The 26,387-nt window shown below is 52.5% G+C and overlaps 2 protein-coding genes across 6 annotated transcripts; one reads left to right on the plus strand and one right to left on the minus strand.

Annotated features, from left to right (window-relative positions):
- Positions 1 to 3,405: 3,405 nt before the first annotated feature.
- PPP2R5D (protein phosphatase 2 regulatory subunit B'delta) lies at positions 3,406 to 24,732 on the plus strand. Of its 2 annotated transcripts, none has more exons than XM_034648060.1 (16): positions 3,406 to 3,577; positions 8,169 to 8,246; positions 19,233 to 19,443; positions 19,696 to 19,895; positions 19,984 to 20,094; positions 20,221 to 20,313; positions 20,742 to 20,872; positions 21,004 to 21,063; positions 21,168 to 21,330; positions 21,482 to 21,535; positions 21,848 to 22,018; positions 22,122 to 22,249; positions 22,869 to 22,970; positions 23,072 to 23,144; positions 23,290 to 23,406; positions 23,550 to 24,732. In XM_034648060.1, exons 1-16 carry the CDS (start codon positions 3,551 to 3,553, stop codon positions 23,685 to 23,687), a joined length of 1,857 nt encoding a protein of 618 aa, XP_034503951.1. In that variant the 5' UTR covers positions 3,406 to 3,550; the 3' UTR covers positions 23,688 to 24,732. The 2 variants fall into 2 exon arrangements, with proteins under 2 accessions (XP_034503951.1, XP_034503952.1); XM_034648061.1 differs by having other exon boundaries at positions 3,408 to 3,577; positions 21,168 to 21,276; positions 23,550 to 23,687.
- MEA1 (male-enhanced antigen 1) lies at positions 24,622 to 26,372 on the minus strand. Of its 4 annotated transcripts, none has more exons than XM_002914478.4 (4): positions 26,232 to 26,372; positions 25,488 to 25,768; positions 25,303 to 25,402; positions 24,622 to 25,000 (listed from the first exon to the last, which is right to left on the minus strand). In XM_002914478.4, the coding sequence occupies exons 2-4, from the start codon at positions 25,755 to 25,757 to the stop codon at positions 24,849 to 24,851; spliced, it is 522 nt and encodes a 173-aa protein (XP_002914524.1). In that variant the 5' UTR covers positions 25,758 to 25,768; positions 26,232 to 26,372; the 3' UTR covers positions 24,622 to 24,848. The 4 variants fall into 4 exon arrangements, with proteins under 4 accessions (XP_002914524.1, XP_011217054.3, XP_011217056.1 ...); XM_011218752.3 differs by having other exon boundaries at positions 26,198 to 26,282; XM_011218754.3 differs by having other exon boundaries at positions 26,121 to 26,259.
- Positions 26,373 to 26,387: the final 15 nt, after the last annotated feature.

Genomic DNA, 26,387 nt, shown 5'->3' on the forward strand with positions numbered 1-26,387 from the left:
CAGCGAGAGAGGGAACACAAGCAGGGGGAGTGGGAGAGGAAGAAGCAGGCTCATAGCGGAGGAGCCTGATGTGGGGCTCGATCCCACAACACCGGGATCACGCCCTGAGCCGAAGGCAGACGCTCAACCGCTGTGCCACCCAGGCGCCCCTATTATTATTTTTTAAAGATTTTGTTTATTTGACACAGAGAGAGACAGCCAGCGAGAGAGGGAACACAAGCAGGGGGAGTGGGAGAGGAAGAAGCAGGCTCCCAGTGGAAGAGCCTGACGTGGGGCTCGATCCCAGAGAGGAAGAAGCAGGCTCCCAGCAGAGGAGCCTGATGTGGGGCTCGATCTCAGAACCCCGGGATCATGCCTTGAGCCAAAGGCAGACGCTTAACGACTGCGCCACCCAGGAGCCCCCTTATTTTTTTATTTTTTAAGTAGGCTCCACACTGGCACTTGAACTCATGACCCTGAGATCAAGACGTGAGCTGAGATCAAGAGTCAGTTTCCCATCCAGACCCTCCAAAAAAATTTTTTTTAAATGTCTGATTATAGTTCCTGGAGGTACTTCTAGTCTTAAACTTGAAATTGTCCAATTCCACTTTTTTGCTTTATTTTGTTTTGTTTGTTTTGTTTTGAGAGAGAGAAAGAGAGGGCATAGGCACGCTTGAGGTGCGGACAGAGGGAGAGGGACAGAATCTTAAGCAAACTCCACACTGAGCGTGGATCCTGATGTGGGGCTCCATCTTACAACCCTGAGGTCATGACCCGACCTGAGCCAAAATCAAGAGTTGGACACTTAACCAACTGAGCAACCCAGGTAGCCCTCCACATTTTTTTTTTTTTTAAGTAATGTCTGCCCAACATGGGGCTGGAACTTACAACCCAAGATCAAGAGTCACATGCTCCACTGACTGAGTCATCCAGGCTCCTCCTCTAGTTCACATCTTTAAAAGAGCATGCAAGAATGTACTAGGGACCTGAATTCATATGGATGAAAGTTCCCATTTGGTAGTTCTTGAACTGTATTATGTGGCTCTGTCCCTTGTCTCCCAGAGGGACCAAGGACTGGGAGGATGGTGGCATGAGTCCCAAAAAGGATATGCCTGCTTTACATAAGCAAGCTCTAGGCCTCAGGACTATAGTGCTCCTTGAGGGCTTGGGAATGGGGTAAATAAATCTGCTCTCCTGTCTAGTTCAGCACCTAGGTAGATGCAAATATCCGTCCACAAATATCCTTTCTTCCCAGGCTTTTTCCCCCAGCAAATAATGGTTGGGATGCAGTCTGCTTTGTGTTACTTTGAAATTGTCATTAATCATTGGGAGGCAAATACTATTTCCATAAGATAAGAGCCTACATTTGTTGCCTTTACTTCCATACGTCTTGCTCACTCTTCAACCCATTATAACCTTCCTTCCTCTTATGAAAACTTTCCTGCAAAGATCACCTACAACTACAGAATCAAGGTGGTGGTGTTTGATCTTTATTTTGTTCAATCATTTCCTGGAATCTGTCACTATTGACCAATCCTCTTTTACTTCCTTTGCCATTGCGACACCGATTTTCCACCTACACCTCTGATGGCTCCAGAAGTCATCTTCAGCTCCTCCCTCTCCCTTACCGTCTTCCCCACAATCCAGTGAATCACCAAATTCAGTTGATTCTGCACATTTCCCAATTCTGTCTTTTCTTCTCCCTGCCAGCCTTTGTCTTATAACATAGCTGTCCTGGTCAAGGGCCACAGGCTTTTTCTTAAGCCTTCTCCAGTTTCTTCATATAGTCAATCATCAAACGGAGTAGACTTTTTAAGAGTTATTGATTTATTTTAGAGAGACAGAATGAGAGAGAGTGTGTGAAGACGGGGAGGAGCAGAGGGAGAGGTAGAGGGAGAGTCTTAAGCAGATGCCACGCTGAGCACGGACCCCCCTTGGGACTCAATCTCCTGACCCTGAGATCATGACCTGAACCGAAACCAAGAGTCACATGCTCAACCAACTGAGCCACCCAAGTGTCCCCCAAGTTGGATTTTTTTTTTAAAGATTTTATTTGAGAGAGAGAGAGAGAGAGAGAGAGAGACAGCCAGCGAGAGAGGGAACACAAGCCGGGGGAATGGGAGAGGAAGAAGCAGGCTCATAGCAGAGGAGCCTGATGTGGGGCTCGATATCATAACGCCACGATCACGCCCTGAGCTGAAGGCAGACGCTTAACCGCCGTGCCACCCAGGCGCCCCCCAGGTTGGATTTTTAAAAAAGATTTTATTTATTTGTCAGAGAGAGAGCACAAGCAGGGGGGACGGCAGGCAGAGGGAGAGACAGGCTCCCTGGGATCATGACCTGAGTTGAAGGCAGACACTTAATTGAGCCACCCAGGCGTCCCTTGACTTTTTTTTTTTTTTTAAGATTTTATTTATTTGAGCGGGGGGAGGGAGGGTGTGTGTGTGTGTGAGTACAAGTGGGGGGAGGGGCAGAGACAGAGGAAGAAGCAGGCTCCCGGCTGAGCAGGGAGACAAGTCCAAGGCTGTGCTTGATCCCAGGACCCTGGGATCATGACCTGAGCCAAAGGCAGAAGCTTAACTGACTGATCCACCCAGGTGCCCCTGGGTTAGACTTCCTGAAACATTCCTCCAGCCACCTCTAGGTTTGTGTAATTCACTACATTGTATCTTAAGCATCTGTTTATACAAGTCTAGGAACTTCACCAGTGAACTCCCTGAGGGCAGGAAATAATCTTACTCATTAGGACATGGGCTTGGGCAGGGTGGAAGTAAGGGACGTATATCCTGAGACACTCAACAACGACCTAGCTTTTCCACTGTATTCCCAAGTGTTCCAGTCTAGCTGGTTCCCCAATCCCAGGACACTTGCAATAGGAACGGGGACCCTCTTTCCAAAATTGTAACAAACCCAGAATTTTCATCTCATCTCACCAGGGTCCCCGCCAGCCAGCCTTCCCCTTTCGTTCTCTACAAGCCCCGTCTAAGGAACCGATGCCCTAGAGAAATACTGGGAGCTCTCTCCACTAATTTTGCAGATGCAATTGGTGCTAAGTTACCCCGATGAAGAAAGGTATCCTTCATTTTAGGGCTTCTTTCCTTCCATTCGGACTGGGCGAAGGAGCAGAGCAGGGAAAGAGCGAGAGCCACTTTTGAAGGGAACGGGCTGCGAAGAATGGCCGAGGGCTACGCACACCAGACGCCGGAGTGCGGCACTCGGTGCTAAGCCTGGGCTTCCCCTTATCCCCGCCTCCTTTGTTAAGCTCGACCCACTTTAGGGCGGGACCTCCCACTTCAACCAATTCTGGGAGACGAACCCTGGCGGTTTGTACTCTTCCTTTCCAATGAGAAAAAAAGGAAGCAGCTTGGCCCCAACAACCAATCCGAGGAGGCGGCGCCTGGTTGTCAGGCAGGTTTGTAAGAGTTCGGGCCAATTGGAGGCGCAATCACCGCTCGACCCGGGCGCAGCGCGCAGGCGGTGGCGAAGAGACGCCGAGCGGGCCGAGTGCGGCCGAGCAAAGCCGGAGTCGGAGCGGGGCCGCAGGAGCCGGGCTGGGTCCGGACGGGCCGAGATGCCCTATAAACTGAAGAAGGAGAAGGTGAGTGTGGCCCTTTTCCTCGCGCCTCCGCCTTGGGGCCTGCGCGGAGCTCTGGGAGAGGCCGAGCCAGGCCCGGGACAGCCCCAGACTGACCCTCCCGTCCGGCCCCCGCAGGACTCCCGGGGCCAGCCCTCCGCCCCCGCTGCTGGCCGCACCCCCAGCCTGTGCCGCAGCTGGGAAGCCTCCCTCACCTAGCCCGGGATGGAGTCCCCCACGTACACCTCCATCCTTTCCTCCCTTCACCTACCCCCGGCCCTGGGTAACCACCTCCCTCCAGATCTGCCCCACTCCCAGGTCACTCCCCTGCTTTTTCTCCACCCCCCCCTCCCCACCCCACCCGTTTACCCGTTTGGGACAGCCTCTCATCTGAGACTGCACCTCCCTTCTCTTCTTACACGCCTGGGCCTGGGCCTGGGCCGGCCTTCTCCACCGTCCCCTACAGCCCCTTCTCCCTCCCCGCCAAGCTCCTTGACCTAGAACTGCTCTCCTCCACCAAATCTGGCCTAGGCCCCTCCCTCTAGTTCTTCCTTCACACACAAACTTGTAAGCCAGGACTGAGCCCTTCCTTCTGTTGATGGAACCTCAGAACGTCAGTGCTGGAAGGGACCTCTGAGCGCATTCAGTGCAATCCTTAGTGATACAGATGAGGAGACTGAGGCCCCGATAGGGGAAGGGACTTGGCCAAGGTCACACAGCCTGCTTGGAGGCCCAGCTGCAATATCAGGTCTCTTGATTTAAAGGCCTCCTTTGTACCAAAGCCTCCCTAACAGGCATCAACCGACTTGCAAGTTCATCCTAAATCAGTTACCTTTCCTAATCTGAGTGAGCGCCTCCCCTTATTCCTGATCTTAAGATAACCTTTGCATTTTTCCAGTTTTGCACCAGTGCTGAATTCCTGCCTTTCTAGGCGACACTACCCTCAAATTGGGAATCTGCCCTTACTATGAGATTAGTTTTCCTTTTTACCCCAAAGGCCAGCCAGCCACCCCCGGACACCCTTGACTTTGTCCCGGCGTCCTGATGCAGACCGGGTCTTGATGTGGCCGCCTTACCTTCCTCTTCTACCTCCACACTGCCTTCCCCTGTCCTTCATCCCTGCCTCTCTCCACCTTCTAGTTCCTGCTCTTGCTGAGGTCTGACTCAGAGGTGTGGTTCCTTTGAGGTACGGATTCACACAGAGGATGCTAGGATACCAGTTCCAGCCTCCCCCAGCTTCTCCTCTCCTGGGGTTAGCCCCTCGTGGTGGGGGCTGGCTCTGGCCTGACACTCTGCTCAGCCACTTTATGACCCCAGAGGTGTCTTGCTTTCATTTGCCCTCTGATGGGCTGGGTCGCTGGGTTGCTGTGTCTGACCTTTATCAGTTCAGCTCTTTATCTTGGGGCTTTCAGAGATTTGGCAGGCAGCTCTGATTCTGGGTTGTCCCCATTACCTCACAGGGACAGAGGTTCTGAGTGGAGGGTTGGTGATGGTGTACTAGGCAGTGAAGCTCCTGGGGTCCTGGGCTCGGCAGGTTGGTGTGCTGCACTCAGGCCCTGTGTCCTTGGGGAGTGGGCCTGCTGAGGTGGTTTGGGCAGCGTAGCTGGGAACGATGCACACACAAGTCAGCCACACCTGAGGCTAAGGGGCTCCTTCAAGGAGTGTGGATGCATGGGGGAATTCAGGGGAAGCTGGTGGGGTCCCCACCCATCGGTAGTTTTTAGTCTTAATGGAACAGATACTGTCCCAGCTGCAAAAAGCCTTCTTCTCCTAGATGATTGAGAAGAAAAAATTCTTAGACTCGTTAGGACCATAGGTATTTGCCCATAGTATTTGGCTGGGAAAGAGTATTGGAGGGACTGGGGTACCCAGAGCCAGGCATCTTGGATTCCTTTTAAGGTTTAACTTTCAGCTTTTGATTTCCAGTTGCATTTGGCCTCCTTCAGTGCTTAACAAGTCCTGAGGGGAGGGGGGTGACAATGTGACTGAGGTTTGCCTGGATGGGGTGGGAGCAGAGAGGAGGGGTGGGCGGAGGGTCTTTATTTTGGAACCATCACCTCTCCCTGTTCTTCATCTCTGCTGGTCCCAGTCTTGGCCATCCTTCACAGCCTTCTCCCTGGAGACTTCCGTGAACCCGCAGTTAGGAGTGAGCTCTCCCTCCTCCCCTGGATTTGCAGAAGACTTGATAGGTCACTTAGGGTCTTTTTGTGTTCCCTTGGACTGGAATTAATTGTGAACAAATCTTTTCTTCCCCCTTGAGATAGTAACTAAGCTCCATTTTGGTTTGGCATCTTCCTTGCACACAGTAGGCACTCAATATATAGGTGCTGAGTCAATCTGTTAGGGTGATTTGCTTCCCTCCTCCTTATCTTTTTTAGGTTCCCAGGCGGTGTGCCCAGCTCCTTTCCACCTTCTTGTTTTTCATAATAGTAATAACATTGACTAACATTGGGTTATTCATGTGCCGGACACTGTGCTAAAGGAAATTGGGTAATATGACTGCTGTCACTTCAGAGATGAGGACTGAGGCTCAGAGAGCCTAGTTAACCTGCTTACGGTGACAGAGCTAGTGAGAGTTGGGCCCGAAATGGAGTGTGGGCTCCAAACCACTGTGCGGGAGGCACTTGACCGCTGGGCTGCCCTGGGGTGAGCTAGGGTGTGCTGGGGTGTGTGCATTCCACCTGTTCAGCAGGAGCAAGGGTGGTGGGCGTGGCTTCCCGTGCCCCCACACACGCCCACGCATGCACGCAGGCAGGCAGCTGGGATCTCTCTTAGGAGCACTCCCTGATAGATAGGTTTGAGCAGTGGGGCTGGTGGAGGAGTGCTAAAAGGAGAAGGAGCTTGCGGTCAAGCAGAAAGATGAAACAGGTACAAAGATGGGTCAGCTTTGTCCAAGAGGCCCACGTTTGGGGACTGTGCGGTCGCCTCAGTGACTCCTGCCTGCACCCCTCATCCTTTTCCTCTACACCCCACGGTCTGAGCCATACTCCCTGGCCCCTTGGCAAGGGGTCAGTGTGCCCAGCCTAGTCAGTGGGCAGTGGAGAGGGTGCTTGGCCCAAAGGAGGAACGCCTTGTGACACCTGGAGCTGCGCCACACCTGGGAAGGGGTCTCTTCTTCCCTGCCCCCTCTTCCAGCCCACGCAGAGCTCTGTTCTTGCAGAAATCCCTGTGCCCCCATAGTCACTATGACTTAACATTTGTCACTGAAGGGGCCCAGGTGCCATCAAGCGGCAGAATCTCAGCGCTGGAAGTGACTTCCAGGGTCCTCTGACCGAGTCTTCATTTAGGGCTCGAATCCCTTCTGCCCCTGATTTAGAAGAGTCAGGAATGCTCCTTTGCTTGAAGGCTCTCGGGACCAGGGCTTGCAGCCCGTTTCTGTGCTGCTACTCTAGGAGAAAATCCTTCCTCGTTTGGAGCCTCAGCCTGTCTTCCTGTCACTTCAGCCCATGGCTCTCGGCCTCTGGATCCACATAGAACAACTTGCATCTCTAGTCCGCAGGCAGCTCTTCTTTCTTCGTAAAACATCCCCTTGCTCACCCACCACCGGGACTCCTCCCTTCCACTGTTAGCCATCCCAGCCTTGCAGCTGTTGCTCTCAGGACAGGCTTTTGAATCTACTCCCATTATGGGTTGTATTTCGCTAGAAGAAAACCTAGGATTTGTCTTTGTCCCTCCCAGAGTCTGATGCTCACGACTGAACCAGATCTTCCCAAATAGCCCCGTGAAGTGCCAAGGACAGGGGCGCTTACCCGTCCCCCCAGTGCCAAGCCCTCCACACTCTGTCTGTTAATTGGATGGAAGGTCACGGGGTGCTGTGACAGCCCCGGCACTTGGATGGTTTGTGTTGAGCTTGCAGTCAGACCTAAATCCCCAAGTCTTTTTCACATTTTCCCTGTCCTGTCCCTGCGCAGTTGGTTATTTTGGCCTGAAGCATAGGAAGAGACGCCGGGCAGGCCGGAGCTCTGAGCCAGTGGCCTGGTTCCTGAGGGAGACTTCAGACTAGCGCTCGTCTTTGTAGCAGTTCAGGGTTTTACCCCCATCGCTGTCCCTGTGCTTGTCCACCAGGGCGTTCCTGGGATGATTCCTGTATCTGATTAGGCCAGTAGCACCCTCTAGTCTGGGTGTGATTTGTAATTTCCCAAAAAGGCTTCCAAGTCTTTGCAGATGGCTTTGGGGAAGAGTGGTGACTCCCTCCCCTCCAGCATGAGAGCCTTGGCACCTCCTTGCCCGCTGGAGCCAGAAGCCAGTCTGAGTAGCTTGTTCCATGGGACTTCCTTTGAAAGCTCCTCGCCCTGGTTCTTCCTGGACGGAGGCCCTCCCAGGCCCCAGCTCTTAGACCAGCCATGTGAGGTGACCGAGCATTATCTTGCTTAAATTATCCTATCTTCGAGATGTCTTCCTGACCGGATTCCAGACTGTGTGGAGGGACTGACTATCCCTCTGTGGACCCCAAGTCTTCCTCGCCTGGGCTGGGTACAACGTAGATGCTCGATGATGCTGACTTATTGATTGATTCCATTGGACAAAGGATAATCACAACACAGATGTAAGGGGTCCAGATGAGGCCTCTCCCTCCCCCTGGCATCTGCTAACTACCTCCATCTTTCCCCTTCAGGAGCCCCCCAAGCTTGCCAAAGGCACGGCCAAGCCCAGCAGCTCGGGCAAGGATGGTGGAGGCGAGAGCACCGACGAGGTAATGACCATGGGCACAGCCCTAGTTACGGTGCAGGCACCAGCTCCAAGTGCTTGATGGCTGGTGGGTGAGGGATCCCCGGGGGGCCAGAAGTTATCCTGGCAGAAGGGACGGGGATTTCCGCAGCCTGGGAGGGGCTTGGACAGCCCAGCCCGGTAGCTGCCCTGGGCAGCCTCCCCTTTGGCTGGTGTGGAGCAAAGAGACTCGGCAGGTCTTCAGACTCCCCAGCATTTCCCGTGAAAGTCATTTCTCTGACTGCCAACTTTGAGTGATGCGAATTCCTTTCTCCTTAGGGCAAAAAGCGAGGGGTATCAGGTGCTGGGGAGAGAGGAAGAAGTACACGGGTGCTCCGTGGGGCGTGAGTGGCTTCAGCGTGGCTCAGGATAGGGCCAGGGGTGGGGAGCGGCTGGTATTCCTGAGTCTGGCAGGCAGGGCTGGGCCCACTGCCCTTAGTTTTGATCATAGGGTTGCTGCTAAAGGACAGTCAGGAGCAGAGGTCAGCACAGCTCAGCAATCTAGGGCTCTAAAGCAATAAATGGCAAGCTGGGAGAGCACTGGAGGGTGGAGAGACTTAAGTCCAGAGTATGTCCCGGGAAGTTTGGGAGTGTGCTCAGTGGGCTGCTCAAGATGTGGCCAGTCCTTTGGGCACGTTGAGCAAGCACCCCTGTTACTCAGAAACTGGTGATCCTTGGTTTCTCTGCTTCTTCTCTCCTGTTCTAAACCTTTCAGAGGAATGGAAGACAGCAGGAAATAGCTCTCTAATTATGGGCAGAGCTTGTGGGTTTTTGGGGAAGAAGAGATCGATTAACAAGTGTTTGGGGTTAACCCTGGATTTAGATTTTTCTAGGTACTTCTGGTCCCTGTCACCTCTAAAGAGATCCCAGCACTTGTCACACCTCTGACCATCATTTTAGGCCTCACTTAAGTAATCAGAGAAAGCAGGGTTGGTTTTCCCCATTTTACAGACATGGGAGTTGAGGACCATGAAAGATGAATTCTTCCTTCCTCTGAGCTCATATCTGAACATGTCTCTGGGATAGGCCTTATCATTCAGTGCTGAAACTATTTGTCCAACATGTGTTTCTCTCCACCAGACTGTGGACTCTGAGGGGAGGACCTGGGTGTGCTAGATGGTGCATTGCTTTTTCCCCCACACCTATATGCTTGTACACTTGGCTCTTTTTTGGAAGTGGGGGGGTGTATTTTTATTTATATTTAAGTAATCTCTAGGGACGCCTGGGTGGCTCAGTTGGTTAAGCATCTGCCTTTGGTTCAGGTCATGATCCCAGGGTCCTGGGATCAAGTCCCACGTCGGGCTCCCTGCTCAACAGGGAGCCTGCTTCTCCCTCTGCCTCCTGCTCCCCCTTCTTGTGCTCTCTCTCTCTCTGACAAATAAATAAATAAAATCTTAAAAAAAAAAAAAAATCTCTACACCCAGTGCGGGGCTCGAACTCGTGACCCAAGATCAGCAGTCACATGCTTCTGCTGACGAAGCCAGCCAGGTGCCCCTCATGCACTTGGTTCTTAATAAATCATCAGTCAGTGCTCCTGGAAGACACTCCCTCTGGGCTCAGTCTCCCCTTTAGGAATGGTGACATCTGTGGGACCCACAGGGAAGGTGCCTGGGAGCTGGCAACTGACATTCAAAGCAGCAAGAGGGACTTAGAAATAGGATTTAAAGGGACAGAAAGGAATAGTTAGGGGACTGTTCTCATCTTTTGCCTAACTAACTCCTCCTTGTTCGGTTACTAGATAGATTGGATGTCTTGTCCTAAAAGCAGTCTTCCTTGACCACCTCCCCTTCCCTCCCCACCAGGACGTGGTCATCCCGCTGTCTGCCCTTCTGGCACCCAGTACCACCCCACAGCAGCATTGAATCACAGCTGTAGTTAAGGAATTTGATGTGAATTTTTTGTTCATCAGTTTTAACTCTTGTGTTAGCACGTGAGCTCTGTGAGGCCCCCCCTTCCATGCCGAAGGACCTGGCACACCAGCGGTACCAGTATTTGAATGCATTAGTGACCGATAAGCAAACCAATCAACTTCAAAAAAGTGCTGGAAGTAACCTTAGAGTCTACTCCTCTCCTTTCCTAGGTAGGAAAGTGAAAGCTCAAACAGGCGAAGAAAGATGCTGAGACCAACTACAGGGATTTCTCCACTACCTTTCTGGACCCATGGGTTAAAGGCAGTGGTTTAATACAAGGCCTTTTGGAAAAGGAGAGTGCTGAGTTCCCCTTGGGCTCCGTTCTGTGAAGTGTTGCCCAGGGCTCACCTGTAGGAGGCAGCAGCAAGAATTGTGCGTGATTGTCTAGGCATGTCCCCATGGGGCCCCAGGCAGAGGGATGGTAGAAAAGTTGGGGGCCGGGCTACCAGGCCTAGGTCATCCAAAGCCATTTGGCACAGTCCTTTCCTTGCTTTTTGTAGTCCAGAATTTGGGGCTCTTCTAGCCAGATTTACCCTGTGTCATGCATTTGCCAGAGCTTTTTCAATTGAGCCTAGTAACGATAGATAGCAGCCGCCATTTATTTTCTTCAGCAGTTCACTTGTGTGGTAGGTTGCTAGGGCAGCCATAACAAATGACCACAAACTAGGTGGCTTAAAATGACAGAGATTTATTCTTTCACACTCTTGGAGGCCAGGTATCTGAAATCGACATGTCAGAGGCCATGTCCCTCGGAGGTTCTAGGAAAGAGTCTCTGCCATGCCTCTCTCCCTAGCTTCTGGTGGTTTTCAACAATCCTTGATGTTCCTTGGCTTGTGGATACATCATTCCAGTCTCCTCCTCCGTCTTCATATGGGGTTCTCCCCTGTGTCTCTGTGTTCATGTTTCCCTCTTCTCCTTCTTCTTCTTTTAAAATTTATTTATTCATTTGAGAGAGAGAGTGTGAGCAGGGGGAGGGGCAGAGGGAGAGGGAGATAAGCACACGGCCCGCTCAGTGGGTAGTCCTACCGGGGGCTTGATCCCAGGACCCGGAGATGATGACCTGGGCCAAAATCAAGAGTCTGACACTCAACCGATTGAGCCCCCCAGGTGCCCTTGCATTTCCTCTTCTTATGAGGACACTAGCTTTATGGGATTTAAGGCCCACCCCAGCTTGATTATGTCTGCAAAAGCCCTATTTCCAAATAAGGTCATGTTCACAGGTGTTGGGTTGACTTGAATTTGAGAACAGACACTGTTCACCCAGGCTCTGTCCTGAGACCTTTGCTTGCATTTAATCTTTTGATCTCATTTAATCTAGACAGCACTCCCCTGAGGTCATTCCATTATCGTCATCATCCCATTTCACAGATGAAACTGAGGCTTAGTGACGTTAAATAGCGTTTACTCAGCCAGTAAACAGTTGAGCTGGAATGCAACCCAGTGTTGTGTGGCTTAGGAGCCAGTTCTCCTGTGTTCTTAATGACATGATGACAAGATTCTTGAAGAGTCTTAGAGCGGAAAGGAGCCTTGAGAGATTAGGTCAGACTCACTGTTGACCCACTGCTGCGGGCAGTGGTCCTTCCTGGTCTGTCTCTGGAGAAAGCAGCTCCCTACCTGGGCTCTTCTATGTCCTGTGCCCTGTCCTGAGTTCCAGAAGCAGGGACAGAGGAAGGAAGAAATTACCCCAGTCTCATCCACTTCAGCCTGTCCTCCCAGTAGCCAGAGTTGTTACCCTAAAAACATTTTTTTGTTTTCTCAGTCCTCTACTTAGGGTGGCTCAGTTGGTGAAGCGTCTACCTTCGGCTCAGGTCATGATCTCAGGGTCCTGGGATGAAGCCCCGCCCCCCCATGGGGCCCCTTGCTCAGCGGGGAGCTTGCTTCTCCCTCCCCCTCTGCCTGTCACTCCCCCATCTTTTGCCCGCACTCTCTGTGTCAAATAAATTAAATTAAATTAAATTAAATTTAAAAATCTTACAGGTTACAATTCAAACTCACACTCTGGACCCCTGTGAGCTGGCCCCACCCCATTCTTCCAGCACCCCTCCTGGTTTCTCACCCCGCTGGACTTCCCATTCTCCGATATGAGCCCTTTTATGACCCTGGGCCCTTACCGATGAGATTCCATGGGCGTGGACTACTTTATTTTTCTGCTCTGTTTCTTTGCCTGCTAAACGCACATTTGTCCTTTGAGAGCCACATCAGAAGTCACCCTTTTAGGAGCGTCTTCACTAATTGTTCAGCCAGAGTGTGTGTTCCCAGATCCGCAGCGACGCTCTCGGCTTTTTCATTTCCCTGCTCCCAAGCTGCCTGCGTGTTGGTCTCGCCCCCTGGACTGTGAGCTCTCTGAGGACAGGGGCCACCTTTTGATCTGTATGGCTTAGCATGACGTTTAATCAGTAAGTGAGGGGAGACGGTAATGAAGCACAGCTAGACAGAGCTGTGGATGTAGGGATAGGAGAGAAGGCCTCTATGATCTGGGGGTCTTAAACTAAAATGATCTTTTTTTTTTTTTTAAAGATTTTATTTATTTATTCGACAGAGATAGAGACAACCAGTGAGAGAGGGAAGGAGACGGTAATGAAGCACAGCTAGACAGAGCTGTGGATGTCGGGATAGGAGAGAAGGCCTCTATGATCTGGGGGTCTTAAACTAAAATGATCTTTTTTTTTTTTTTTAAAGATTTTATTTATTTATTCGACAGAGATAGAGACAGCCAGTGAGAGAGGGAACACAAGCAGGGGGAGTGGGAGAGGAAGAAGCAGGCTCATAGCGGAGGAGCCTGATGTGGGGCTCGATCCCATAACGCCGGGATCACGCCCTGAGCCGAAGGGAGACGCTCAACCGCTGTGCCACCCAGGCGCCCCCAAAACTAAAATGATCTTTATTTGACTAGTTAATTCATTAAGCAAAAGTGATGAGGTTAATCTTTGCCTTTTTCTTTTTTTTTTCCCTTAAACTTTTTTTTTTTTTAAGATTTTATTTATTTTTGACAGAGAGAGACAGCCAGCGAGAGAGGGAACACAAGCAGGGGGAGTGGGAGAGGAAGAAGCAGGCTCCCAGTGGAAGAGCCTGACGTGGGGCTCGATCCCAGAACGCCGGGATCACGCCCTGAGCCGAAGGCAGACACTTAACGACTGAGCCACCCAGGCGCCCTGTTTAAACTTTTTTTTTAAGTAGTCTCTACCCCCAGCGTGGGGCTCAAACTTACGACCCCAAGATCAAGAGTTACATGCTCTTCCGATTGAGCCAGCCGGGTGCCCCAATCTTGTGTTTTTCACCATTAGTTTTACCTTTCATCTTTTTCTTATGATACTTTTTTTTTTTTAGTATGCTCTTTGCCCACCGTGCGGCTTGAACTCAGGAGCCCGAGATCAAGAGTCGCATGCTCTACCAATGAGCCGGCCAGGCACCCCTTACAATACTTTTTCTTTTTTTGAGATTTTTTAAACAATTTTATTTATTTGAGCAAGAGAGAGAGAGAGAACGAGCAGGGGGAGAGGCAGAGGGAGAAGCAGACTCCCCACTGAGCAGGGAGCCCGACGTGGGGTTCGATCCCAGGACCGTGAGACCATGACCTGGGCCAGAGGCAGGTGCTTAACCAACTGAGCCACTCAGGTGCCCGTTTAAAGATTTTATTTTAGGGGCGCCTGAGTGGTTCGTTGGTTAAGTGTCTGCCTTCGGCTCAGGTCATGATCTCAGGGTCCTGGGATCGAACCCTACGTCGGGCTTCCTGCTCAGTGGGGAGTCTGCTTCTCCCTCCACCCCTCCCCCCACTCATGCTCTCTCTCTCTCACTCTCTCAAATAAAATCTTTTTTAAAAAATAAAGATTTTAGGGGCGCCTGGGTGGCACAGCGGTTAAGCGTCTGCCTTCAGCTCAGGGCGTGATCCCGGCGTTATGGGATCGAGCCCCACGTCAGGCTCCTCTGCTATGAGCCTGCTTCTTCCTCTCCCACTCCCCCTGCTTGTGTTCCCCTCTCTCGCTGGCTGTCTCTATCTCTGTCTAATAAATAAATAAAAAATCTTTAAAAAAAATAAAAAAATAAAAAAATAAAGATTTTATTTTAAAGTAATCTTTACACCCGTGTGGGGCTCGTACTCACAACCCTGAGATCAAGAGTTGCACGCTCTACCGACTGAGCCAACCAGGACCCCATAATAGTTTCTATAGTACTTGATTTCTATTTCTGCCTCCTACTTTACATTTAAATATTTGGGTTTGATTGTTAATGGTGGCTGCATTAGGATTAGTTTGGACTAGGATTGGTTCAGAGTGGGCAAGTTTAGTTGCAGTCTCTTGAATGTGAACTTGGTGCATAAATTTGAAGTCCCACTTGAGTGCTGGAGGCCTGAATCTGGGAAGGCTTCTTGGAGGTGGGAGGAGAAGGACCTCAGGCAGAGGAGATGGCCACTACAGAGTCTCAGAAGTGGGACCAGGCAGAATGTAGTAGGGGGCGGAGAGCAGGTTGGCTGGCTTGCCTCTTTGGTCAGTGTCCACCCATGCTGGGAGGGTTGCAGAAGGTTCCCCGGGGACTCACTTGCTTCCCATCTCCATCCCAGGTCAGTAGAGAAGTTAAAAGCTGAAGCTTTAGGGCTCCTGGGTGGCTCAGTCAGTCAGGTATCTGACTCTTGATTTTGGCTTGGGTCGTGATCTCGGGGTCATGGGATCAAGCCCCACTTCCAGCTCCGAGCTCAGCACAGAGTCTGCTTGTCCTTCTCCCTCTGCTCCTCCCCCTCCAGTGTGCTCTCTCTCTTTCTCTCTCAAATAAATAAAATCTTAAGAAAAAACAAACTGAAGCTTTTCCAGGGCGCCTGGCTGGCTCAGTCAGCAGAGCATGCAACTGTTGGTCTTGGGGTTGTAAGTTCAGGCTCCATGTTGGGTATAGAGATTACTAAAAAATAAAATCTTTAAAAAAATGTAAAAAGAAAGAAAGTTGAAGCTTTTAGGAGAAAGAGTTGAACATGAAGTGAGCCCCTGGCACAGCCCCATACCTCCCTTCTGACAAGCATGTCTCCCAGTGAAGAGTGAATAGACCAGGGAATGTCTCATTGAGGCTTGGCAGCCAGGCGCTCTGCTGGCTGGACCAGCTGTCTCTCAGATGCTCCTTGTGTCTGGGGCCCGGGAGCCAATGGTCCTTATAAAACCAGGGTGGCCCTGTGGGGTGGGGCAGGGCAGGCTGAGCTCAGCTGCTCTCGGGCCACCCCCGCCTTCAACGATGCAATCCTAGTAGGGAAGAGACCTATTGGTTTTTAAACTTTGATTTTTAGCCATTCAGCCCTCTGTTCTCTTAACCTTCCTTGGAGATTTGTCCATTTCTATGTTAGCAGAGAAAACTGAGGCCTTGCTTCTCCCTTTCTGGGCCAGTTCCTCATTTCCCTGGACCTCTTCTCAGTGTGAGGTTTGTGGAGGTGAAGGGGGTCTGTGGTTATCTGGGAAGACAGAGAGAGATACGCTCTCCCTCAGAGTTTTGTTCCTCAGCTGCCACTGAGCCCCTCGTCCTGGTATCACTAATGTTCCTCCCTCCTACTCTGCCCCTGACACTGCACAGTGCTCTCTTCTGATGGGTCCTGACTTGGGACAGGAAAGGCCTGGGCTTGGCCCCCTGTCAATCAACCATCCAGCCCTTCATTGAATGCCTGTTAGGTGCCAGTGCTCACCCTGAGGGGTGCAAACCAGGGTCCTGGCTTTCAAGGCACTTACCGAGTTGGATATGTGAACACACCAAGCAAGAAGCATTACCAGGGATGGTCACAGAACCAGTGAAACAGACAAGTAGTGTTGAGAGGTCAGGGGCAGGGATTGGACACCAAAGGGTTGGAGTTGAGAAGGGTTTTTGGAAGAGGGTGGGACTTAAATGGATCTTGAAAGATGAAATGCTTTCTTGGGTGCCCCCATTGTATTTATTTATTTTTTTGAGAGAGAGGGAGAGAGAAGGCAGGGAGGGGCAGAGGGAGAGAATCTTAAGCAGGCTCCAAGCCCAGCATGGAGCCCACCGTGGGGTTCAGTCTCACAACCCTGAGATCATGACCTGAGCCAAAATCAAGAGTCAGATATGTAACTGACTGAATCACCCAGGCACCCCTTGGGTTCTCCCATTTTAGACCGAGGAAGATAATGGACCCATAGGAACATTTGAGGTGTGCTAGTTTTAGGAATTTCCAAATTGCATTCCTAAAATCCAGGAATGGGAAATAATCGTGATACTAGTAGAAGACACTTCTCGTAAAGCACTCCTGTGAGCCATATGATGTTCCCCTAAATCCTTATTACAACCTTATGAGGTAGGTACTGTTGTCATCCCCACTTGACAGATGAGGAAACTGAGGCAGGCAGACTATATGACTTTCTGGAGGTTACTTGGCTAGTAAATGACAGAGCAGGAGTCAAACCGAGGCAGTCTAGCATGCGTCGGTGCTTTTGATCACTAAGCTCCACAGATAAGGGTTTGGTTGTTCCTACAACAGGGAAATGAAGGCCCGAAGCAGGGGTGGGTCTGATCCACGCTGAGCTCTGGTCTCCCACCCTTCTGCCTCTCTCCTCTATCCCTCCCCCAGGTATGACCCAAGTGCCAGATGCAGGGGGAGAGACCCCAGACTCCAGGGTGCCTTTCACAGTCTACCCAACATCACACTGGCTGCGCGCTGGTCATGGCAGGAGAGGAGTGTGGCGGCTGCTCTTGCCCCATTTCCTTGCACTCCCCTAGTCAGAGTAGTGTCTGGAGCAGTCGTTTCAGGTGGAGAAGGCCAGATGGCCAGAAAGGTAATGAGCTACCCTACACCCACAGGCCTGCCCTGGGCTAGCTCCAGTGCGTGTCTCCTCGCCTCTGATCCCCAGATAGGTCACAAGCTTGACATAATTGTTTCTATAAAAAATTCAGAGCCTACAAAGCATAGCGTTTCTGTCCTCGTCCCTTCCCCCTATCCCAGAGGATTTCCCATTCTCCCATTGTTGTGGTAGGAAGTCAGAATTTGGGGAGGAGGCTGGAGGAGTGGTGGGGATGGCAGGTATGAGGACAGAAGGTCAACTTCTCCTGTGGTGTGGCAGCCAGCTGGACATGGCCTCAGTCCTCTGGTCCTGCTGCAGTCCTGGGGGCAAGGGTTGTCCTGTGGCTCCGCTCTGCCCTCTTCCCGCAGGTCATTACCTGCCAGGACCTGGGGGTGGACAGCCCCGCACACACCTGTGTGTAGCCTTCTGAAAAATGGGCTTTTTGGGGCTCTGACACCCGTGTCTGGGAGGAAGTCAAGAGATAGCTTTTAAAAATCAGCAGTTTTTCTCCAATTGTGTAGAAGGGTCAGCTAGTACAACATTGAGAAAAGTAGAAAAAAGTCACATATCATTGTGCTACAACAGGAGATAAGTCACGAACACAGTGGTGGACTTGCTCTTGTTTCTTCCTTCTTCACTGGGTTTTGCTTTCCGTGCATGTGTCAGAGTGTGGGTGAGCTCATTCTGCACGTACAGTTTTGCATTATCCTTATTTAACTTAGCATAGGAAGCAATTTTCTGTCATTACGTAGTTTTAGGCTTCGTTTTGTTTTATTTTAAATTTTTGTCAACATGACAACATGTACATTGTCGGGAAAGTCAGGTAGGACCCTTGGTTTTACAATGAAAAGAACAGTCCCTGCTGAGCCCCCTGTTCTCCTGTTGTTCTGTGGTGACCGCTTTCAACTCCCCTTTCCTTGGAAATTGACTTCTATACTTCCAAATAAGATTCTTTTACTGCTTTTTTTCCTTTAATTTTCGAGTGTTAGATATTATCTATTGACTTTCTACTATGGAAAATTAAGGCCTCAGTGCCTTAGATCTCCAACCCAGACCATTCCCATGCTCCCAAAATACTTATCACCAAGTTTGGGCAAATTACTATAGCTGTGTAAATATTTTCCACAGCTGAACCATGTGTGATTACATTTAGTACCTAGTTTTTATAAACATAATTTTAACTCCATGATTTTCCTTCTATCTATCTATCTATCTATCTATCTATCTATCTATCTATCTATCATTATAAATAGGGCTGTAAAAGTACACACAAAGCCTTCTTTTATATGAAGGATTTTTCTCTTTTCCTTTTCTTATTTTTTTTTTTAAGATTTTATTTATTTGTCAGAGAGAGAGCATAAGCAGAGGGAGCATCAGGCAAAGGGAGAAGCAGGGTCCCCGCTGAGCTCCATCCCAGGGCCCTGGGATCATGACCTGAGCCGAAGACGGACGCTTAACCTATTGAGCCACTCAGGCGCCCCTCTTTTTTTTTCTTTTTTTTAAAGATTTATTTATTTATTAGAGAGAGCGCACGCCCACACGTGTGCTTGTGGGATGGGTAGGGGCAGAGGGAGAGAATCTCAAGCAGACTCCCCACTGAGCGCTCGATCCCAGGACCCTGAGATCATGACCTGAGCAGAAACCAAGAGTCGGACACTCAACCAACTGAGCCACCCAGGCACCCCTGTAGGATTTTTCTTAAGCTATATTTTTCATAGTTAAAACTACTGAGACACAAAAATGAATTTCTTTCTTTGAACTTTTTATCGGGGGGGGTGTTTAACTTTTAACGGAAGAATGTGACGCATTCATTGAAGCAATAAAGTACACTAATCTCAAGTATGCTGCGTAATGAATTTTCATGTATGTTTCTGCTAGGAACCACCTCCCAGATCCAGTCAAGATATAGAATGTTTCCATTACTCAGAAGTTTCCTCAGGTCCCTTCTCAGTTAAACCCACACCCCTGTCAGCCCTGCCCTGGCAAGACAGCCACTTTTTTGACTTCTGTTACCATCAATTCATCAGTTAGATTTGCTGTTCATGAACTAGAACATTTTGAAGGCTCTTGATGCACAGGCAGTGGGCACCATTTTGGAAGACACAGCTTCCTGACCCCTCTCTTCTAGGGATAATAGACGTTAGTTATCTCTGATGCTGACCAGAGCTGCTCCAGGGTAGGAGACAGCTGCTTGGCTGCCCAGGCCTGTACAGGCCTAAATGGACGGAGGGCTGGGCGGCGGCCCAGGGTGGGAGGCGTACTTCGCAGCCGACTTCAACGACCCACTTGTTTGACTAGGCCCAGACGCAGCCGCAGCCACAGCCCCAGCCCCAGCCCCAGCCCCCATCATCCAACAAGCGTCCCAGCAACAGCACGCCACCCCCGACACAACTCAGCAAAATCAAGTATTCCGGAGGGCCCCAGATTGTCAAGAAGGAGCGACGGCAAAGCTCATCCCGCTTCAATCTCAGCAAGAATCGGGAGTTGCAGAAGCTTCCTGCCCTGAAAGGTACTTGGAAAAGGTTAAGGGCCTGGTGCACCAGGCCTAGGGGTCACGGGGCATTGGTCGAATGGAGGCTTGGGGTATTTTGGAGGGATGGAAGTTCTGCAGAATGTGTGAGAGGGAGTTCCGCTGGGGCTGGGGCTGCCAGGGGAGCAGGCTGGCAGCAGGTCGGGGTAGGGGAAAGGCCTGTAAGGCAAGTGGCGCCTGGCAGTGAAGGGCCAGGGGAGGAGAATATGACTGTTGCCTCACCACCCCCAGATTCGCCCACCCAGGAGCGGGAGGAGCTCTTTATCCAGAAGCTGCGCCAGTGCTGCGTCCTCTTTGACTTTGTATCAGATCCGCTCAGTGACCTCAAATTCAAGGAGGTGAAGCGGGCAGGACTCAACGAGATGGTGGAGTACATCACCCACAGTCGTGATGTTGTCACGGAGGCCATTTACCCTGAGGCGGTCACCATGGTGGGCACTGGGCAAAGGGGAGAGCGGGCAGGGCCAGCGGCTGTGGAGAAGCCTGGACGGGAGCTCTCACCTGGGTCCTACCCCTCAGTTTTCAGTGAACCTCTTCCGGACCCTGCCACCTTCATCGAACCCCACTGGGGCCGAGTTTGACCCTGAAGAGGATGAGCCCACCCTGGAAGCTGCCTGGCCCCATCTGCAGGTATCGGAGTGAGGGGGAAGGCGGGCCCTGGCTGCAGGGAATGGGGCGCTCAGAGACCAGCAGCCGGGGGGGATCGCCCAGCTCTTGGGGAACGCCCCCTAAGCGGATGCTCATTGCCCCCGACAGCTCGTGTATGAGTTCTTCTTACGTTTCCTTGAGTCTCCTGATTTCCAGCCAAACATAGCCAAGAAGTATATCGACCAGAAGTTTGTCCTTGCCGTGAGTCCCTGAAGTTCCCGTCCTGCCCTCCTTCCAGTGCATGAGCTCTAACCCCGCAGCCCTCGCTGCAGGCCCCGCTTTTTCCCCACCTGCTGAGTATATGGGCTTTCAGCCGGGTCTGGTACAAAGCGACTGGTGGTGGAGGGTTGGATAAACAAACCTCTCTGCTCTCAAGATGCTTCCAGCGTAACTGAAGGAAACAAGCAAGAGTTACCTGTGCCCCGGCAGTGGGGCATGTAAACGTGCACACCCAGACATTACGCTGGGGAGAGCCATGTGAGAGCAGCAGTCTGCTTGCCAGGGACTTGTCCCCACCCCCCATCCAGAGAACCTCTGGGTGTCCCCTGGCTAGGACCCTGTGTCTCCCCAGCCCTGGCCTTTTCCTGGCTCCTGCCTCACCCACCACCTTTCCCCTTGCCGGCTCGCAGCTCTTGGACCTGTTTGACAGTGAGGACCCTCGAGAGCGGGACTTCCTCAAGACCATCTTGCATCGCATCTACGGCAAGTTTCTGGGGCTCCGGGCTTATATCCGTAGGCAGATCAACCACATCTTCTACAGGTGAGGCCAGGAGCCAGGCTTAGGAGCAAAGCGAGCTTTGCTAAGTTGGGGTGGGAGCAGGGAGGTAGGGGGATTCTGCAGAGAGCTTCAGGGACATCAGGGATTGTCAGAGCCTTTCTTTCTTCCCTCAGGTTCATCTATGAGACAGAGCATCACAACGGGATTGCTGAGCTCCTCGAGATCCTTGGCAGGTGAGGGGGGTGAGGGGGCACGCATGCCTGAGGAAGGTTGGGGGGATTGGAGCACTGAACTTGGACGCGGCCCCTTGGCCCTAACCAACCTCCTGTAACCCCAGCATCATCAACGGCTTCGCCTTGCCCCTTAAGGAAGAGCACAAGATGTTCCTCATCCGTGTCCTGCTTCCCCTTCACAAGGTCAAGTCCCTGAGTGTCTACCACCCGCAGGTGAGCCGCCTTCCTCCTGATGGTCCCTGCCTGGCAGCAGAGAGCGAGGGGAAGGTATTCCAGCTGGGATGGGGGTGGCAGAAGGAGTGGGTGGGATGATTTCTCTTTACACCTCTTCTTCCATTCTGGGCTCTTGCTTCTGTCCCTGACATCTCTGAGACCTGGGCCCTGCACCTCACCTCCTTTCTACCCCACCCTTTTGCAGCTGGCTTACTGTGTGGTACAGTTCCTGGAGAAGGAGAGCAGTCTCACAGAGCCGGTAATTCCCCTTCCCAGCCCCAGGACACCTCTTCTTGTCAGTTAGACTTGCCAGCCTGTCTGTCGAGTAATGCCATAAGCAGGGGCTCAGGAGGAATGTGGCCCAACAGGTGACATGCTTTCCTCTCTGAAGGACAACAACCTGTATATACCTAGAAAACAAACCCAGGTCAGAGAAACGTGAGCAGTTGGCGGGGAGGGGGGGCACCCAAGCTGTGCCCACCAGGGTGGGGAGAAAGGGCAGGAAGACTTCCGGCAGAAGCAGGCAGGTGTTGAGGGAGAATTTTCTCCCCATGTCCTCTTCTTCTCACAGGTGATTGTAGGACTTCTCAAGTTCTGGCCCAAGACCCACAGCCCCAAAGAAGTCATGTTCCTGAATGAGCTTGAGGAGATTCTGGATGTCATTGAACCTTCAGAGTTCAGTAAAGTGATGGAACCACTCTTCCGCCAGCTTGCCAAGTGTGTCTCCAGCCCCCATTTCCAGGTGGGACTCAGACCAGCACATCCCCATCCCGCCTCCCAGAAACCGAGGAGGGTTTCCAGCAGAGCGAACCGTATCCCTGCTGAGTCCCACCTGTCCCCACCAGGTGGCAGAGCGTGCCCTCTATTACTGGAACAATGAGTACATCATGAGCCTGATAAGTGACAATGCTGCCCGAGTCCTCCCCATCATGTTCCCTGCCCTCTACAGGAACTCCAAGAGCCACTGGAACAAGTACGGGGCGGGGGCAGGGCTGGGCGGTGGGACTCTGGTTTGGGAGCCTGTGAGGGTGTGGAAAAACTGAAGCGCCAGCGGCCTCATCTGGTCACCAAGCGGGGCGGGGGGTGGTGGCTGGTGCCCACTGCATGCTGATGGGCCCTTGAGGACCTGCCCAGGGAGAAGACAGGTGTGTGAGACAGGGCTGTGATAGCATACAGCAGAGCGGGACTTGTATCCTTTCTTACGGCCAGATAGACTGCAGCTTTGGAGACCTGATTCTGTGCTCTGAGAAGCCAATGTGATCTTTTTAGCATGTGCTGAATCCCAGTGTTGTAGAGGCTTCCGTGCTGAACGCAAGTGCTGCTGGGAGGCGGGCCAGAGGCTAGGAAGCGGTGGGAAGAAGGGAGGTCTTGGAGCATGGGAGGTGAAGGACAGACAGGCGGACTGTTGGCTATAAAGACCCTGAAATGGCGGTCTCCAGTCACATGACTTGGCTAGAGAGAGCAGCTCACGCTGCAGAGGTCTGTGAAAACCCTTAGGAGAGACCCCTCCCAGGAGAGAGCCAGCTGGGGTCCCAGCACTGCCCTCGGTATCCGTAAGGCCTCCTGTACCTGATCCTTCTTCCTGGCGGCAGGACAATCCATGGACTCATCTACAATGCGCTGAAGCTGTTTATGGAGATGAACCAGAAGCTGTTCGATGACTGCACACAACAGTACAAGGCAGAGAAACAGAAGTGAGTGCCTCTCTACCTGGGGCCTTCTATCTTCACCCCCCGGGCCCCTTTGCTTCTCTCAAGCCCACCTCCCCCACTCCACCCCATCCTTGCTCCCTCAGGGGCCGGTTCCGAATGAAGGAAAGAGAAGAGATGTGGCAAAAGATCGAGGAGCTGGCCCGACTTAATCCCCAGGTGAGGTTTTGCCGCCACTGCCCTGAACTCAGGGGCCCCATGTGGCTGAGGGAGGGTTTGTCTGAGGAAGCACAGGAAGCATACAGGTCCAGCAACTTCTGAAGTGGCTCTCACCGCCTGCCCGTGGCTCTCCTTTCCTTGTCAGTATCCCATGTTTCGAGCCCCGCCACCACTGCCTCCCGTATACTCAATGGAGACAGAGACCCCCACGGCAGAGGACATCCAGCTTCTGAAGAGGACAGTGGAGACAGAGGCCGTGCAGGTGGGAAGGCACAGAGGGAGTGGGGAGCAGAAGTAAGAGCTCCGGAAGGGAGGGGAGACGGGAGCCAAGGAATAAGGGGAGGAAACCACAGAAACTGTTGGGAGTTGGTCAGCATCCCTCACCTTCCCCGTACCCACACACAGATGCTGAAGGACATCAAGAAGGAGAAGGTGCTGCTGCGGCGGAAGTCAGAGCTGCCCCAGGACGTGTACACCATCAAGGCGCTGGAGGCACACAAGCGGGCGGAAGAGTTCCTAACTGCCAGCCAGGAGGCTCTCTGACCCCCTCACCGTCCTACCACAGGGCCACAGCCCACTCAGCCCTGGGACGCTGCCCTAGCCCTCCACCCTCTGCTCCCCACTGGCTGACTCGGGGCAAAGCAGTGCCTCTCTAGCTACTCTAGGGAGGGGATGCGGCACTTGAAGCGGGGACCCTCACACAATGGTCCCCTTCTCCCCCAAATGTGTTCATGCCTGCCTGTGGCTAGTACAGACAGGCTGAGCACCGAGGTCCTCCGTGCTCAGACAACTTGGGGATGCCTGTCCCCCTCCTGCTCCCAACCCCACAGCGACCTGGGGCTGCTCTGAGAGACACACACAGGAATACATAGGCTCCTCTCCCTTCCCTTTCTCATTCGAACTCCAGGTGTCCTTCCTTCTCTCCCTCCCCTGCAGAAGCATATAGGGAGCAGCAGGAAATGACTCTCACCAAAGTGATGTCAAGCCCCATTGGCCCCTGGAGTAGCTGGAGGGGAGCCAACCCCCAAAAGGCACAAGTAGGCCCCCAGCCCCAGCAGCGTGCAGGCTGATGGGGTTGGATTATTTTCTCTTACCCCCTGCCTGACCAAGAGAACATGGGAGGTCCGAAGGAGAAAAGCACAGGCTATGGACAATAGGTGATGAATATAGGGCCCAGATGGACCAAGAGAAGGGGGTGAACAAACACCCTACCCTGTGCCCCCTCTTTGGTGAGCAGCAGCCCTGGGATCACAGACATGGCAGGGACCACCCTGGGGCTGACTGCTTTCCTGTGCTGTTGGTTCCCAAAGCTAGGAGGGAGCAGTGCCCCAAGCATGGCTCCCCCAACACCTATTTATTTCCTTGTTTGTGCTGATGATGGGCAGGCCCCCATTTGTCCCTTTCGGACACCTTGGAGGGGCAAGGGGCTGAGGAGGGCCAGACCCAGGTTCCAGGGGCACAGGCAGTGCAGCTTTTGGCTGTGTACATAGGGTGCTTTATTCTCCACAGAGTGATACATGCTAAGATGGGTTGGGCTTGGGCCGATGTCCCCATATGTACAGAACTGAATAAAGTGGGTCTCTGAGAAGAAGTCTGATTTGCGTTGATGGGAAAGATGGAGATGGACGTTACAACCAGGGATGTGTTCAGTCCTGTGCTGGTTCTGGCCTGGAATGCAGGGAGGTAAGGCAGCTCGCAAGGTAGTCACTTCCAGGCTGGGGCCCCCTGCCGGGCTTGGAGGGCCTTCTGTACCACATCTTCCCACTGGGCATCTGATATCTCCCGAGCCCAGGCAGGAACTCCTGGCGCAGGCAAGCTTACTCCAGCCATCGTCCTTTTCACCAGCTCCACATGTTCTGAAATCACAGAGAATGGTCAGGGGATAGAAACTGTGGGACCAGCTCTGCTCTCCATTCCTTGAGTTAACCCATAACCCTTGGGCTAGGAAGGTGACAAAATCCATCTTGTTATTTCCAGGCAAGTCTGCCCATCACCCAAGTCCAGCACAATAGCATTTTATCTGGATTCTGAAGTCTGTAGAATCTTAGATTACAAACTTGTTTTAGGAACCGGCTGTTCCTCCGTGACTTCCCTTTAGTGGGTCTGACCAGTCCCTTTCCTCCATCATTATTCCAAAATGAAAGAATGCTCTCTTTACCTGGGTCCATGGGAATAGAGCTGTGGTTGCTCAATCCTGTAGCTCCCTCCTCTTCATCCTCGCTCTCTAATGGTGGGTCTGGCAAATGAAGCCCCAGGGCCTGCAGAGCCAGAGAAGACAGTTCAGGGCCAGCCCTTCGGGGATCCCAGCTTCACCTGGCCAGAGCAGTGCCTCCTCCGCCATACCTGGATCCGATCCTGAATGTCAGCAACTACATCTTCTCCATCCCCCACCGGTGCCAGCTCCACCTCCTCTTGTTCAGGATCTTGGTTCAGGGGCTGATAGGAGTAGCCAGCTGGGCCTGCCCCCGTTTCCTCCTGCTCTTCCTCAGGCTCCTCGCTGCTCCAATCCCCAGTGCCTTCCGTAGGGCCCTGGTGCGGCCCTAGTTCCTCAGTCTGATTGGGGAAGATACGCTCGGGGCCCATGGTGTCTCCCCCTAGAACTACTGCTGCCATCCGGGCAGGGGCTGCAAGAACAGGGAAGCAGAAGGATAGGGATCAAATGAAATTTAGGTCCACCTTCAGCCCTTCATCCAGTTCCTTGTGGTCTCCTGGGTCCGCAAAACATTTCAAACGCTCCCAAGGTTCCTGCACCCCACCCTCTCCTGGGGCCTCCACCTTTTAAATCGACTCATACCTTTAACCGAGGCCCGACTTAACTCTGCCAATTCTTAAATAATAGCCCGAACGGAGTCCGCGCCACCAGCCAAAACACACTCCGTCCAGAACCCCGCCCTCCCCTAGCCCCCGACTTGGGAGCTCCGGGTCGCAGGGCGAACCCTCCCCCTTTTCCCCTCTCCAAGGGGTTCCCTTCTGTACCGCCTGACAAACGCCCTTCGGGCCCTAGGGGCTCCCCTCAAACGGCCCCAGGTGCGGCGTCCGCCACCCGCCCCCACCGATTCTCGGCGCCGGTGTTGCCGCGCGCCTCACCCGCTCCGAGCCCGCGGTTGAACCCGCTCCTCCACTTCCGGCGGGGCAGGACGTAGTCGGACGTCTGGTCCTCCCCCCGCGCCCCGTGTTCATGATTGACGCGAACGAGGACGAGGAGTACGCCCCTTGCCCCGCCTCCGCCATCCCCTGCCCGGA

The sequence above is a fragment of the Ailuropoda melanoleuca genome, chromosome 19 (assembly GCF_002007445.2).
Source record: "Ailuropoda melanoleuca isolate Jingjing chromosome 19, ASM200744v2, whole genome shotgun sequence".
Lineage (NCBI taxonomy): Eukaryota > Metazoa > Chordata > Mammalia > Carnivora > Ursidae > Ailuropoda > Ailuropoda melanoleuca.

What these genes read in the sequence shown, in the direction of transcription:
- PPP2R5D (XM_034648060.1), top strand. Translation starts at nt 3,551, where the DNA reads ATGCCCTATAAACTGAAGAAGGAGAAG. An exon ending in ATAAACTGAAGAAGGAGAAG is followed by an intron (nt 3,578 to 8,168) that starts GTGAGTGTGGCC and finishes TTTCCCCTTCAG; the next exon opens with GAGCCCCCCAAGCTTGCCAA. An exon ending in TCTCCAGCCCCCATTTCCAG is followed by an intron (nt 22,019 to 22,121) that starts GTGGGACTCAGA and finishes TGTCCCCACCAG; the next exon opens with GTGGCAGAGCGTGCCCTCTA.
- MEA1 (XM_002914478.4), bottom strand. Translation starts at nt 25,757, where the DNA reads ATGGCAGCAGTAGTTCTAGGGGGAGACACCATGGGCCCCGAGCGTATC. An exon ending in ACATTCAGGATCGGATCCAG is followed by an intron (nt 25,403 to 25,487) that starts GTATGGCGGAGG and finishes CTGGCTCTGCAG; the next exon opens with GCCCTGGGGCTTCATTTGCC. An exon ending in CTCTATTCCCATGGACCCAG is followed by an intron (nt 25,001 to 25,302) that starts GTAAAGAGAGCA and finishes CTGTGATTTCAG; the next exon opens with AACATGTGGAGCTGGTGAAA.